The sequence below is a fragment of the Sceloporus undulatus genome, chromosome 6 (genome assembly GCF_019175285.1).
Source record: "Sceloporus undulatus isolate JIND9_A2432 ecotype Alabama chromosome 6, SceUnd_v1.1, whole genome shotgun sequence".
Taxonomy (NCBI): domain Eukaryota; kingdom Metazoa; phylum Chordata; class Lepidosauria; order Squamata; family Phrynosomatidae; genus Sceloporus; species Sceloporus undulatus.
In genome coordinates, this window is record NC_056527.1 from 146,553,015 (window position 1) to 146,565,963 (window position 12,949).

General features: G+C 52.2%; 1 protein-coding gene across 1 annotated transcript in view; it reads left to right on the top strand.

The window, feature by feature from the left end:
- UNC13C (unc-13 homolog C) overlaps positions 1–12,949 on the top strand; it is a 71,686-nt gene that overhangs the window by 20,338 nt on the left and 38,399 nt on the right. The window contains exons 7-10 of the mRNA XM_042474610.1: positions 1,824–1,898; positions 3,259–3,478; positions 3,857–4,084; positions 8,217–8,358. Coding sequence (XP_042330544.1) covers positions 1,824–1,898; positions 3,259–3,478; positions 3,857–4,084; positions 8,217–8,358 — 665 coding nt within the window. The remainder of the gene's footprint in view (positions 1–1,823; positions 1,899–3,258; positions 3,479–3,856; positions 4,085–8,216; positions 8,359–12,949) is intronic.

Here is a 12,949-nt window from a genome sequence, read left to right on the forward strand (position 1 = left end):
GATTCTTGGGGGCCTTGCTGGTATGTCGCCAGCTCTGTATTCCAAGCCAAGGGAGGATGAACTTTGGCAGCCTCAGGTATCTGCCCTTTTGACATTTCCCCTGAGACCCAGACCTCCAAGCATTCTGTGAGTGGGGCCTAGAAAACCAGAGTGGGGTTGTGAAAAGCATCACTTTGGGGAAACTAAATCATTGTTGGCTCACCACATTTTTCTCTGTGCAATTCTTCATGGAGCAAAAGTTGAAAATATTTAATTTTGCTACACGAATATGGTGTTTTCATAGAAATGAAAGAGAAAGATGGAAGCTGACAAGCAAACAGAATTATTTCATTATTAATGGTTAGCTAAGGAAATTAATTATGAATTAGTGTCACAAGCTGGCTAAATTGCCAAGTGTTTGCAAAGAAAAACCATTTGCAAAGAGAAACCATGAGATTCATCCATTAACCATCATGCGGTAATAATGAAGCAAACCAAATAAGGCCGTGCCAACGATTCTTTCTTACATCATAATTAGTTTCACAGAGTTAATCATATTACCTCCCTCTGCAAGTTTAACTATTGTCAGGGGAAACATTGCAGATTGGCTAGACTGGAAGAAAGAGACGCGATGCAGTTTTATTAGAGACTGTGTAAATGTTGAGCACTGTTAAATTGAGGCCATCGGCTCACAATTCCTGAGACACCAGGACTCCTTGCCTGCAGCCCAAGAGCCTCTCCTTCCATATTATGCTTACTCCAGAGGAGGACTGTCGCTTCTGCATCCCTGTTTATCCCCAAGCAGGGCACAGCTGGAAAAGATATTCTATTCTGTCAGGCATTAGAGTTTCCTGGAGTGTTAGCCCTTTTGGGGGAAAATATGAAAGCTAAACTATTAGGAATCAACCTTCTTTTAGCAGACTGACAATTGTAGAATGATAGAGTTGGAAGAGACCCCAAAAAGGGCCACCCAGGCCAACCCCCTGCCATGCAGGAACTCACAATCAAAGCACTCCCTGAGACAGATGGCTAGAGAAGACAAATTGATACTGAGATTGATGCCATCGCCCCCGAAGGGCTGGGGTTTTGGAGTTTTTAAATTGTAACTTTTAATTGTTTGATGGTTTAATTATACTGTTGGAATCCGCTTTCATTCCTTTGTGAAAAAGCGGAATACAAATAAATGTTGTTGTTGTTATTATTATTATTATTAAGAAGTGGAACCGGAATAGCGGAGACTGAGAAGTGGGGAGCCTTCATATAATGAGTGACCCCAGGAACTGTCTTGGGTAGCATGGTCTAGTTATTTGGATACATGAAGTTATTTATGTCTATGCGGCTGCAGGGGGGACACTTTTGATGAGAAAGTAGAAGGATTTCACTCGCAGGAAATTCTGTCTTATCTAAGCCCCAATTGCTTTAACACCAAGAAAGGCCTGAGCGGGGATGCTGGATTTTCCCATGGAAAATATATAGGGACGGGGTGTTGGGTGCTGGTCCAGAGGAATACCTTTGGGGCTTTTTGCTCATCCCAAATATGGTTTGCTCTTGCAGTCTGAAGGACCATCTTGTGGTCACCTGGACTCTGTCTCTGCCTTTGCATTCTCTCCCCACGACTCCAGCCAAACACATGGAGGGCAAAATGGGCTGGGCTGAGTGGTTTCCTTGGAGCATTCCTCTCCCAAAGCTGGGGGCAGACCTGCCATGCCACCCAGCAGTTCTAGGGCCCTTAGGAGGGAGCCCAGCCCACTTGGGGGTCCTTGTCCTATCCTCCCTGGACCCTTCTTCCCTCAATGGCCCTCGCTGCCCTGCCGCTTCTAAGCATGTGCTTTTGCCTTGAATAGAAGACTCTAGCTGCCCGGAAGTCCGGTGTCTCCCTGGCTATGCTCATCCGGACGTCCGTGAACAACGAAGAGATGGTGAGGAAAGGAAAGATGTGGGTGGGGGGGACTGGGGGTGTCCTTTAACTCAAAGGGCAGAAGGTCCAAGGGAAGCCTGTAATCCCTGCATGGACACAGCCAGCTCTCTTTTGCCCTCATTCACCCCATTCTCTCAAAGACCTTTGGCTCCAACCTGGCCAGGAGTGCTGGCAGTGAGTGGGCTTTGTGGTGGTGAGGTGACTGTCCTTGTTGCCCTGAGCTCTTCCCACACTTCAGGATCAGTTTGCTGGGGAACAAGGCCCGGCTGCCCTGGGGATGGTTGGGAGATGCTGCCCCTGGTTCCCAGTCCCTCTCCAGGGCTAAACTGTTGGTCTGGCATTTATACATTTCTCTTGGAAAGGGGTAAGCAAAATGCCCCCTCCCTGGACAATTTTATGGCCTCCGGCAGTCAAAACATTTGTTTATATGCTCCTCAAACTGTATGGGGAGCACTTTGCCATGTGCCTACCTCCTGGCCATTTAAGATGGTGAGATGGGATGACATGGCTGTGCCCTGCTCTTCACTTCCCCTCTTCTCAGCTGCCTTCATCACAGTGTTTGCCAGTTTGCTCCCTTCCTGAACTGTCACTGCCTGGCCCACCTTGGCAGCCTGGAGATGGCACTCAGGCATCAGGCTTATTGATTGTAAACCAGCCTAAAATGCCTTGGCAAGAAGGCTTATTGATTGTTCTCTGGCTAATTTTATTTGCTTCGTACATTTGTAAATAGAACATCAATTTCTTTCTCTAACTTGGGACCTGGTTGTTTCAGCTGGGTTGACTTTCTCTTGCCCCAAGGGCCCTGGAAGAGAAAGCATTAAGGGGGGGGAAGCACCCTTCTTGTGGTGCAGGACATCCAGTCAGGCCCAGGTTGTGGGGGCTACAGCCGGCCACAGTCCAGGAGGGTCCTTTGGGGTTCTCCCCTGTGCTTTGGAAGCATGGCCCACCATGAAGATCATGCGAGGGTCTCTAGGCCTGTTGTGGTCCTCTCCCCCTCTCCCCTCACCAGAGCTGCTTCTCACTTCAGGACCACAGAGAGGTCCGGTGCAGCTTCAAAGCAGGCTCAGCAGTCAGTTGGTTTCCACCTCGCCACCAAGAAAGCTGCAACCCAGAGGCCAGCCCCAGTGTGGCCAGGCATTGGGCAAAGGGTCCCTCCTGGAGGGAAGGTCTGAGGTGGTCCTGCCTGGCCCTGGACAATGCTCCCCCTCCATGAAACCTCCCTCTTCAGAGACTTCCAAAAAGGGCACCTTAAGAGGGGTGAGGAAGACACAGGCTGTGGGTTCTCCTCTTGCTCTCTGAGTCCATTTCTCTCACTCTCTCTTTCTGGGTCTGTTTCCTGTCTCTTTTCTTGCCCCGCACAGAAAATGCATGTTTTCAAGAAGACTCTGCAGGCCCTCATCTACCCCATGTCCTCCACCACTCCCCACTATTTTGAGGTCTGGACAGCCACGGCCCCCACCTACTGCTATGAGTGTGAGGGGCTCCTGTGGGGCATTGCCCGACAAGGGATGCGCTGCACCGAATGTGGGGTCAAATGCCACGAAAAGTGCCAAGACCTGCTCAACGCTGACTGCCTGCAGAGTGAGTATCGGGGAGACAATGGGGGGCCGCCAGGACCCACTCCCCTTCCTCACCATCAGAGCAGCCCCTCATCTTCTCCAAGGCCACTTTTTTGGGGGGGCACAAGAGGCCCCCAAGCCTTCTTATGGGTCACTGGCAGCTGCAATCTTGTTCTTTTCATCATTTATTTATTTGATGCTGTCTCATACTTGGTGTTTTTGTTTGGTACACTATGCCATTAAGTTTGCTTATTAAGCACTTTTAAAATGTATGCAGAATAAAGTATGACCATGTATTGCACTATTTATTATTATGTATATGGTACAATATTATCATTATTATTATGCTGCTGTTGCATGAAAAGCCTCTCCTAGTAATACTGTGGTTTGTTACTCTCAGGGGCTGCAGAAAAGAGTTCCAAGCATGGGGCCGAGGATAAGACCCAGAATATTATCACAGCCATGAAGGATCGGATGAAGATCAGAGAGAAAAACCGGCCGGAGGTCTTTGAGCTGATCCAGGAGATGTTCCAGATCCCCAGGGAAGACTTTGTCCAGCACACAAAAGCCGCCAAGCAGAGCGTCTTGGATGGGACATCCAAGTGGTCGGCCAAAATCACCATCACAGGTGAGAGGACTGGCTTTCTGGTCAGTGATTTACCCTGACAGGATCCCCCTCCGTCTCGCCAGTCCCAGGATCAGTCTTTGTGAATCGACCTGAAGGAAGTTGACTGCCATAATAATGTAAAATGCCCAACCTCATGCATGTTCTCTGGCAAATGCCATCAGTACCAAATACAGAACATCTCTATGTGCCAACTGATAGATCACATTCAGGTGTCCCAGTCAAGCATCCCTGACAGATAGCAATGGTTAAAAGCAAGTCAGCAAAGATTGGGCGATCGGATACTGCGTGACTTGGCTCCCATCTATTCAGAAAATAAGGAGCACCAGAATTTGCAGAGGAGAACAGTGGCAGCCCCAGCCCTGGTTTTGGGGAGAGCCCTCTGCTTGGCGTGGGGCATTTGGTCCCCCCCATCCCTGCTATTGTCCTCCCTTTCCCCTTGACCACAGCATTTCTGGCAGGGGTCTGGGATCCATTACAGCTAAGGGCAAGAAGCAGCCTCAGGCGTTTTTTCTTGTTTATTTCCCAGTGGAGAGAGTGATAGTCCTAGTGTCATATTGCAGAATATTGCTGTGCTGTCCTGGGAGGCTAGTGCTCCTCATCCAAATATTCTGTGGGATAGTCTGTGACAAGGCTTCCCACTTGTTCTGGGAGGCATCACTGCCAAAGTCTCTTGCAGCAGCAAAGCCGACCCAGAGTCTGGTGGCACCAGAATGACTTGGCAGTTTATGGTCTTTGTGCCACAATCGCTTTGTCTTAGAGAGGTCACGGTGCTCTGGGCTGGTTTTTCCTGGCTCTTTTTGGAGTCTGAGGATATGACTCCTGATTCTAGCCCTCTCTGTCCGCTCCCCCCTTGAGCTCCATGGAGCCCATAGTCTCTTCAGAGAGGAGCTGAAAGGGCACAAGTTGTGGGGAGGGAGGAGGCATACACCAGTAGTTGGGCAGCAGTGTCTTGACATCACTTTTAAACGTTAATCCATATTTGTGCATGGATTAGAGACAGGCAGTGAGGCTGTATGCATGAGATGCTTTGGTCCTTGAATCTCTGTGAAGCAGCAGCGAAAGGTGCCTGGGGCTTGGAGGGCTGTCAAGGCTTGGGATGAGAAGGAGAAATGGAAGAAATCTCTGGCTTCTCCCCCCTTCTCCCTCCCCGCAAGACAGACAGACAGACAGACAGACACACCATTTGCCTGAGCTGCCCTCAGCCCCCTTGGCAAGAGGGAGATCTCCCCAGAAGGGAGGCAAAAGCCATGCGGGGGGTGGGGGCAGTTTGCCTTGGAGAACCTCTACTCCAGCTCCAGCTCCAGCAGCAACATCACCCCCCCCCCCCCCAGAAAAGAGCAGGGACTATGCCCATTAAAATGCCAGCTGCTGGGCAGAGGGAATGGGACTTGTGCCCATTAAAATGCCCCCAGCAGATGCTCCTATTCACTCCACAACCATCAAGACAGGGCAGCTGTCATGAGAGAGTCAGTTCAAGCCTGCAGCGGATGGCGGGACGGACAGCTCAAGTGGGCTCTTCAGAAGAGGCCCAGAGAGAGGAGCCCATGGCTAGTGTAGATAGAAGGGGCCCTGAAGCCTCTCTGGCTCAGGGCACTCGGGCGGGGGGGGGGGAGGAGAGAGAGGTTCCCCCGTGCCAGCAGAGACCACCCATTATGGGCAGGGCAGGACAGACCCTCACTGGACCCTCTGTCCAGATCAAGACACCCATTTGTTAACAGCCTCAGAAGTTGGTTGAGGGCAGGGGCAGACGCCAGGATCCTTTCTGCATCCATACTGGGCAAATTTCAGAGCCAGGGAATCCTCCCCCTCACCTCTGGGGTCCCTTCCTCAGTGGGGGTCATCAGGTTCCCTGTTTAGCCCCCATCTTGCAGGTTGGCTGAGTTGGTGGTACATGTGTGCATGTGTGTCACCATGGGTGTTCTGATCTCCCCCAATCCCAGGAAGGTGCCTCCAATTAAGGTGCCTCCAATTAATGATCGGAAGTGTCCTGAGGACTGAAGATAGCCCAGCTTCACACTTCAGAGTGTTAACGCTGCGTCCCATTTGGAGGCCTTAAATAACACAGAGCCTAGAAATCGAACAGCCTGAGCTCAGGGAGGGAGGGCACACAGGAGTGTTTAGCTGTTGCATCGTTCATCTCCTTCCTTCAGTGTGCAAGCCTGCCATGATTTTGGCTGAGATATTTGCCTGTTATGAATTGCCATGGAGGAGACCACTGACAAGTGCTGCTATTTTTAGCTGCACAAGAAGGCACTGCTGGTCATAAATCACGAGGTCTCTTTTCCTGGGGAAGGACAGCTCCAGGAGACCTCATGGGCACTTGCTCTGCATGCCTTCTCTCCTGCCAAGGGCTCTGTTCAGGAAATGGCCGTCGGTGGAGTCGGTGGCAGCTGCAGGCGGCTGCGCTCTGAGGAAGGGGAGGCTGGCTGGGAGTGTGTGTGTCTTGGTCTAGAGAAGCAGAAGGGAAGTTCTCCTGGGAGGGAGGCCAGTCTCTGCCTTCCATGGAGCAAAAGGGACCAGGAACGTCTTCCTGAGAGTCCTGCAGAGTCCCACACTGGGCTCTCAGACTGGGCAACATCTAGGGGATGCTGGGGAGGGGGCTCCAGCTATTCCAGGATGGGGGCAGTATGCCGGGCCCTGGTAGTTTGGTTCCTTTGTCCTTCGACAGATCATCTCGGACATCCCAGGCTGGTTATTGGGTTTTCCTTCTGTGCCTTCTTTGTAGTGATCTGTTTCAGTAATCTGGCCCAGATTATTCATAATAATCTAGTCACTACATGTCCAGTTCAAAGATTACTGTTTTACCCTGCTTGGATAAAGTCCAGGTAGGGCAACATGCATCAGCCATCACAGAAAACAAAGCAAGTGGCACTACATTGCTGCAGCTCCGTGAGGCAAGCAGAGCTGACCAGGTGCCTCCTACTTTGAAGGATGAAGGGGGGAGAGGTGCCCTAGGTGTATTTATGGGGGTCATTCCCCCTCCCCTCCCCCTCTGCTGGCCAGCTGCCTCCAGACTCCCCTCTCCTTCCTGGGAGCAGGGAGTTTGCAGCCAGGGCCCTTGCAGTCCATGGAGGTGGAACTCTAACCAGTGACCCATCCAAGCCATCCATCTGAAGCCAGCACTCTCTGCTCCCCAGGCAGGATAAACTATAAGGAACAAGAAGCATAGATGGCTGCCTCCACCAAACAAACAAACAAGCTTCATTTATATACCACTTCATACCGCCTAAGCAGTGTCTAAGCGGTTTACAACTGTAAGCTAATTTGCCCCCAACAATCTGGGTACTCATTTTAGCGACCTCAGAAGGATGCAAGCCTGAGTCGAGTTTGAGCCCCTTTGCTGGTCTTGAACTCGCAACCTTGTGTTTTGAGTGAGTGGCTGCAGTACAGGCATTTAACCACTGCGCCACCAGGGCTGGGTAGCTCCCTCTAGTGCCAGGGAAGGGGACTGTCAGCATACGGGCCCAAGCCCCCTCAAGCCCCCCCGTCAGGAAAAAGGCATGCGCACCTGCCTTCATTAGGGATGAGAGCCAGCGGCTGCTCCCTCGCCTGCCCTGGGCTGGCATTCCTAGGAGCTCCAGGCTCCAAAGAAAGAGGGTGGGCTTGCTGCCCCATCAATGGCCAAGGGGGCAAAGTGGGGAGTGCCTTCCTCTGTCTCCCCTTGCCCCACACATTGCCTCTGCAGATGGGCAGGAGGCAATGGAGAGCAGAGCTTGGTCTCAGCTAGACTTGGGCATGGGCCATGCCAGAGACACTTTCTGTGATGTCAAGTGGCTGGAGAAGACCAGGGGGAGGATGCTGCTCCCTCACCCTGTTTCTGTCCCCTGCATCTCTCTCTCTCTCTCTCTCTCTCTCTCTCTCTCTCTCACACACACACACACACACACACACCACTGTAGCCTCCACTAGCAGAGAGAGACATCATCCTCCCCTTGCTACCTGCACCTTTTTAACCAGAGTCCTCGGGGGATTGAACTCAGGGCCCATGGGCCTTGGCAGGAACAACAGCTGCCGCCACCTCCTCCTCCTCTGCTCTGTGTAGCTGGTGGCAGGGGACATCGGGACCCGCAAGGCAGCCCCAAGGGAAGAGGTCTGGTGGCCCACCTCATGGCCATCCCTTTGTCCCTTGCAGTGGTCTGTGCCCAAGGCTTGCAAGCCAAGGACAAGACAGGCTCCAGCGACCCCTATGTGACTGTGCAGGTGGGCAAGACCAAGCGCCGGACCAAGACCATCTTTGGGAACCTGAACCCCACGTGGGATGAGAAATTCTACTTGTGAGTACTTGGGTGCAGTGCTGAGTGTGGGTTGGTGGGCTGACCTGACGTTTGGTCTCCTTCAAAGCCCAGGAGGGAGAGGGGTTGACACAGGTGCCTGACATTGGGCACCGGGCATGGCAGCAGGGGGAAACTTGTAGGACAGGCTTGGCTGCTCCAGGGAATGACTGCCCAAGCTCCGTTGGTCTACCAGAGCGAGGAGGGGTGGCAAAGCCATTGTCAGAGTGTGGCTCCCATCATCCATGGCCAGAGTAGCCCATGGGGAGGCATGATGGCAGGGCACCACAACGAGGAGGGCCCCAGAGTTTAACCAAAAGCCATTCCATGGTACCTGAAAGAGGGCAGTTGGCACCATCTTGGGGCAGCACGCAGAGGCGCATGAAATCTGCCTGGATTGTGACAGCCACACTGGTGAGGAAGCGAGGATTTGCTTTATCTCATGGCCTTGGCTTACTAACTTATTTTCTCCCTACATTTTGGTCCCATCATTTATAAATCTGTGGCGATGTACCTGGACATCCACAGGTGAGGCGGAAGAGCTGCACTCCTCAAGCCCTTGATGGAGTGAAGCTCACGGCTGCAGTGAGAGGGAGAGGGTTGCAAATGTTTTTAATAGATGGTGCCCTCCTGGGCATGTTGGACCACATCAGAAGAAATGGGTTTGCTTTCTGGGGGATGCAGGGAAGCCGCCCCCATCGCCTGTGACTCATCCTTTGGCAAGGAGAGTGGGGGAGGCAATGGCTGGCGGGTTTCCCCTCCTCTCTGGGCTTCTCCTGGGCCTCTCTGGGATGGAGAAACCCACCCATTTGGGTCTGTGGCTGGCGCTTGCGTGAGGGTTCTGCTGGATCTTTTTCTCTGTCTGTGGATGTGCATTTGTGTGTGTCAGTGGCCTGCCTAGCAAGTGGGGCTGAACAAATAGACACATGGGGGGCTGGAGGTTGCTCCAGGGGAAGGAGGGGAGAGAGGTGAGGGCTTTGGTACTGAGGGGTGGGAAGTGAAGGGGCAGCCCCTGTTAGATTGGGAAGGGGAACAGGTCTTCCCAGAGTGACAACCGTCCTCCTGGGTGGACTCCTGTCCCTGCCCTGCTTTTGATGGGAGTGCTGGGGAGGAGTGGGGGGACCCATTGAATAGTGCTGCCATGTGGATGGCCAGGCCCTTCAAGACCCCCTACACTGAACGGAGAACCAAGCCCATTATTTGGAGGAGAAATGGGCTTCAAGGTAGGGGCTGTGGAGGGGGGATGAGTGGGCCCACTCCTCCATGCAGAGGGGATCTCTGCAAGAGACAGCACAGGTGGGAAAAAGTGAAGCAGACCCCTCCAGGTGAGGCACTGGCTTCAGCTTCCAGCTGTTTTCTGTGGGGCCTGCCCTCTTGCTGAGAGTGTCTGTGAAGAGCATGGCAGAGAGCATCATGGTCTTGGAGCCTCAAGGTGCGTTCTTCTGTAGGTGGGCACAAGGGGCTCTCTCTCCCCTCCTCCTGGATGGTTTCCTGCCTGCCCTCCAAGTGCCACTCTGCAGACTCTTCCCTCTCTGCCGCCTGAGCCAGGAGGAGGAGGTCCCCCCTTGAGGCTGGCCACCCATAACCCCTGGGACCCCCTCATCCCTTGCCCTGGGGACTGTCCTTATGGTGGGCATCTGAGGAGAGGAGGCCGACAAGGCTGGCATGGTGGCGGAGAGGAGGGGTCCTCGGCTTCACCATAGGCTGCTTCCCCATAGGATTGTAGGGTTCACTCTTCCATAGAACTGCATCTGTTCTCCTTCCCACTCACTCTGCTTCTCTTGTTCTGCCACCTGCCTTTTCTGGCCAGAGATCCAAAGCAGACACTTGCTGCCAGAAACCCTTTCCAGGATTTGAACTGGCAGCCCTGCCCCCACGCCTCCCCTTTTTCCACAGCTGGCCTGCTGGCCTGGGACTTCAGTCTTCTCAGAAAAGGAAAAGGGTGCTCACCTGAGGATAAAGGAGCAGAGGACAGAAAAGGGGAATTTCAGCACAGAATAAGTAAAGAGACAGTACAGGAATACCTTGTTAATCTAAATGAATTTAAGTCTCCAGGACCAGATGAACTACATCCAAGGGTATTAAAAGAGCTGGTGAATGTAATATCGGAGCCATTGGCAATAATCTTTGGGAACTCCTGGAAAACAGGAGAAGTGCCAGCAAACGTTGTCCCCATCTTCAAAAAGGGAAAAAAGAGTATCCCAACAATTATCGTCCAGTTAGTCAGACATCAATCCCAGGAAAGATTCTGGAGAAGATCATTAAGAAGGGAGTCTGTGAACATCTAGAAGGCAATGCCATAATCACAAAGAGTCAACATGGGTTTCAGAAAAAGAAGTCTTGCCAGACAAATCGGATCTTTCTTTGATAAAATTACCAGCTTGTTAGATGAAGGTAATGCTGTGGATATAGAATCATAGAATCGTAGAGTTGGAAGAGACCACAAGGGCCATCCAGTCCAACCCCCTGCCATGCAGGAAATCACTATCAAAGCATCCCCAACAGATGACCATCCAGCCTCTGTTTGAAGACCTCCAAGGAAGGAGACTCCACTACACTTCGAGGGAGTTTGTTCCACTGTCAAACAGCCCTTACTGTCAGGAAGTTCCTCCTAATGTTGAGGAAGAATCTCTTTTCCTGCAGCTTGCATCCATTGCTCCGGGTCTTAGACTCTGGAGCAGCAAAAAACAAGCAAAACATGCGGCAACTAACAAGGCCAATGTGATTCTAGGCTGCATCAATAGAAGTATAGTGTCTAGATCAAGTAAAGTAATAGTCCCACTGTATTCTGCTCTGGTCAGGCCCCACCTGGAATATTGTGTCCAGTTCTGGTCACCACAATTCGAAAAGGACATTGAGAAACTGGAGCGTGTCCAAAGGAGAGCGACTAAAATAGTGAAAGGTCTGGAAACCATGTCCTATGAGGAATGACTTAGGGAGCTGGAGATGTTTAGCCTGGAGAAAAGAAGGTTAAGAGGTGACATGATAGCCCTGTTTAAATATTTGAAGGGATGTCATGTTGAGGAGGGAGCGAGCTTGTTTTCTGCTGCTCCAGAGACTAGAACACGGAACAATGGATGCAAGCTGCAGGAAAAGAGATTCCACATTAGGAGGAACTTCCTGACAGTAAGGGCTGTTCGACAGTAGAACACATTGCCTCAGAGTGTAGTGGAGTCTCCTTCCTTGGAGGTCTTCAAACAGAGGCTGGATGGCCATATCTCAATGGGGATGCTTTGATTTAGATTTCCTGCATGGCAGGGTTGGACTGGATGGCCCTAGTAGTCTCTTCCAAGTCTGTGATTCTATGATCCTATGACCTGGGCTGGGCTGGGCTGGGCTGGACTTCTGAGAGCCACAGGAGTTGTGTGTGTGTGTGGGGGGGGGGCTATGTTGGGCAGGCAGGGGCCGGAGGGGGAGGAGGTCTCCCTTCCAAGCAACTGGACAGAGCATTGAGCCAACTTGGAGGGATCTTTGTTTGCTGCCAGGCCCGTGTGCGTGCGTGCGCGCGTACGTATGTATGTACGTACGTACTCACATGCACATTGTCTCTTGGCCCCTGCACTCTTCACTGCACCCTTAGCAGACCCACACCTCTGGGTCCTGAGCCCCCCAGGCCCCCTGGATGCATTCTTCTGGTGTGGCGCTTGTTCCATTCCCCTCCTGAGAGAGCGAGTGGCGCTTGCATTTGCGTCCCATGGATTCCTTTGGCTGGCTGTCTCTCACTTGCCATCTGGCATCAATGAACGGCTTCTGCCTCTTCACTCCAAAATAAGCAAATAAATGTTAATTAACCCAAATGACACAAACAGTTGAGCTTTTCAAGTCCACAAATTGCTCCTTTTGCCAACACATTCATCTGGACCAATTGCGGTTGTCTGCCTCCTCCTTGACACTTAATCAGGGGTGGATCTGGGTGTTTGCAGTTGGGGGGTCATCCTCCCATTTCTGTGGGTGGTTTTGTTGCTCTCTCAGATCTGCTTGGGGGTGAATGTGGGGGGCTTGGGGTGGAGGTGGGACAAGTCTTTCCATTTGGCAAGAGTGGTCAGCTGCTGTATCCAGGGCCAGTTGGCAGCCACCTTTGATGCCACCAACCTCCTCCCCACAATAAGCAGAGCCCTTCAGCATCCAAAATGAAGTGAAAAACATTTGGCTGGCTTCATTTAAATGTGGGCTTCACTTCAAAAGCAAGAGCAAGTTAAGGCACCCCCCTGGATCCTGGGCAGCCCCACACAGACCCCTTGCTCTGCAGAAAACCCACATGCGGGGAGGGGGGGAGGTTCAGACATAAGAGTCCCCTCATCCCATGAATGTGAGAACCTGTCTGCCTTCAGCCACCAACCTCCCACCCTGGCCCTTAAAGTCCACTTGGAGGGCTGCTGGCTGACCGACTGGCAATGGGGGTTGGGGGAGTTCTCATCCAGAAGAGCTGCAGTAGAGGGGGGTACACAGTTTTCTGTGGGGCATCCACCCTCTCTCCCTCCCTTCTTTTTTCCCATTGCAGAGGTAAAGTATAGCACCAGTCCCTGAGGCTGAGCATGGCTCTGCCCCACTTTTCACCCAGGAAGCTTCTTCCCAGGATGAGCCACAGATTCTG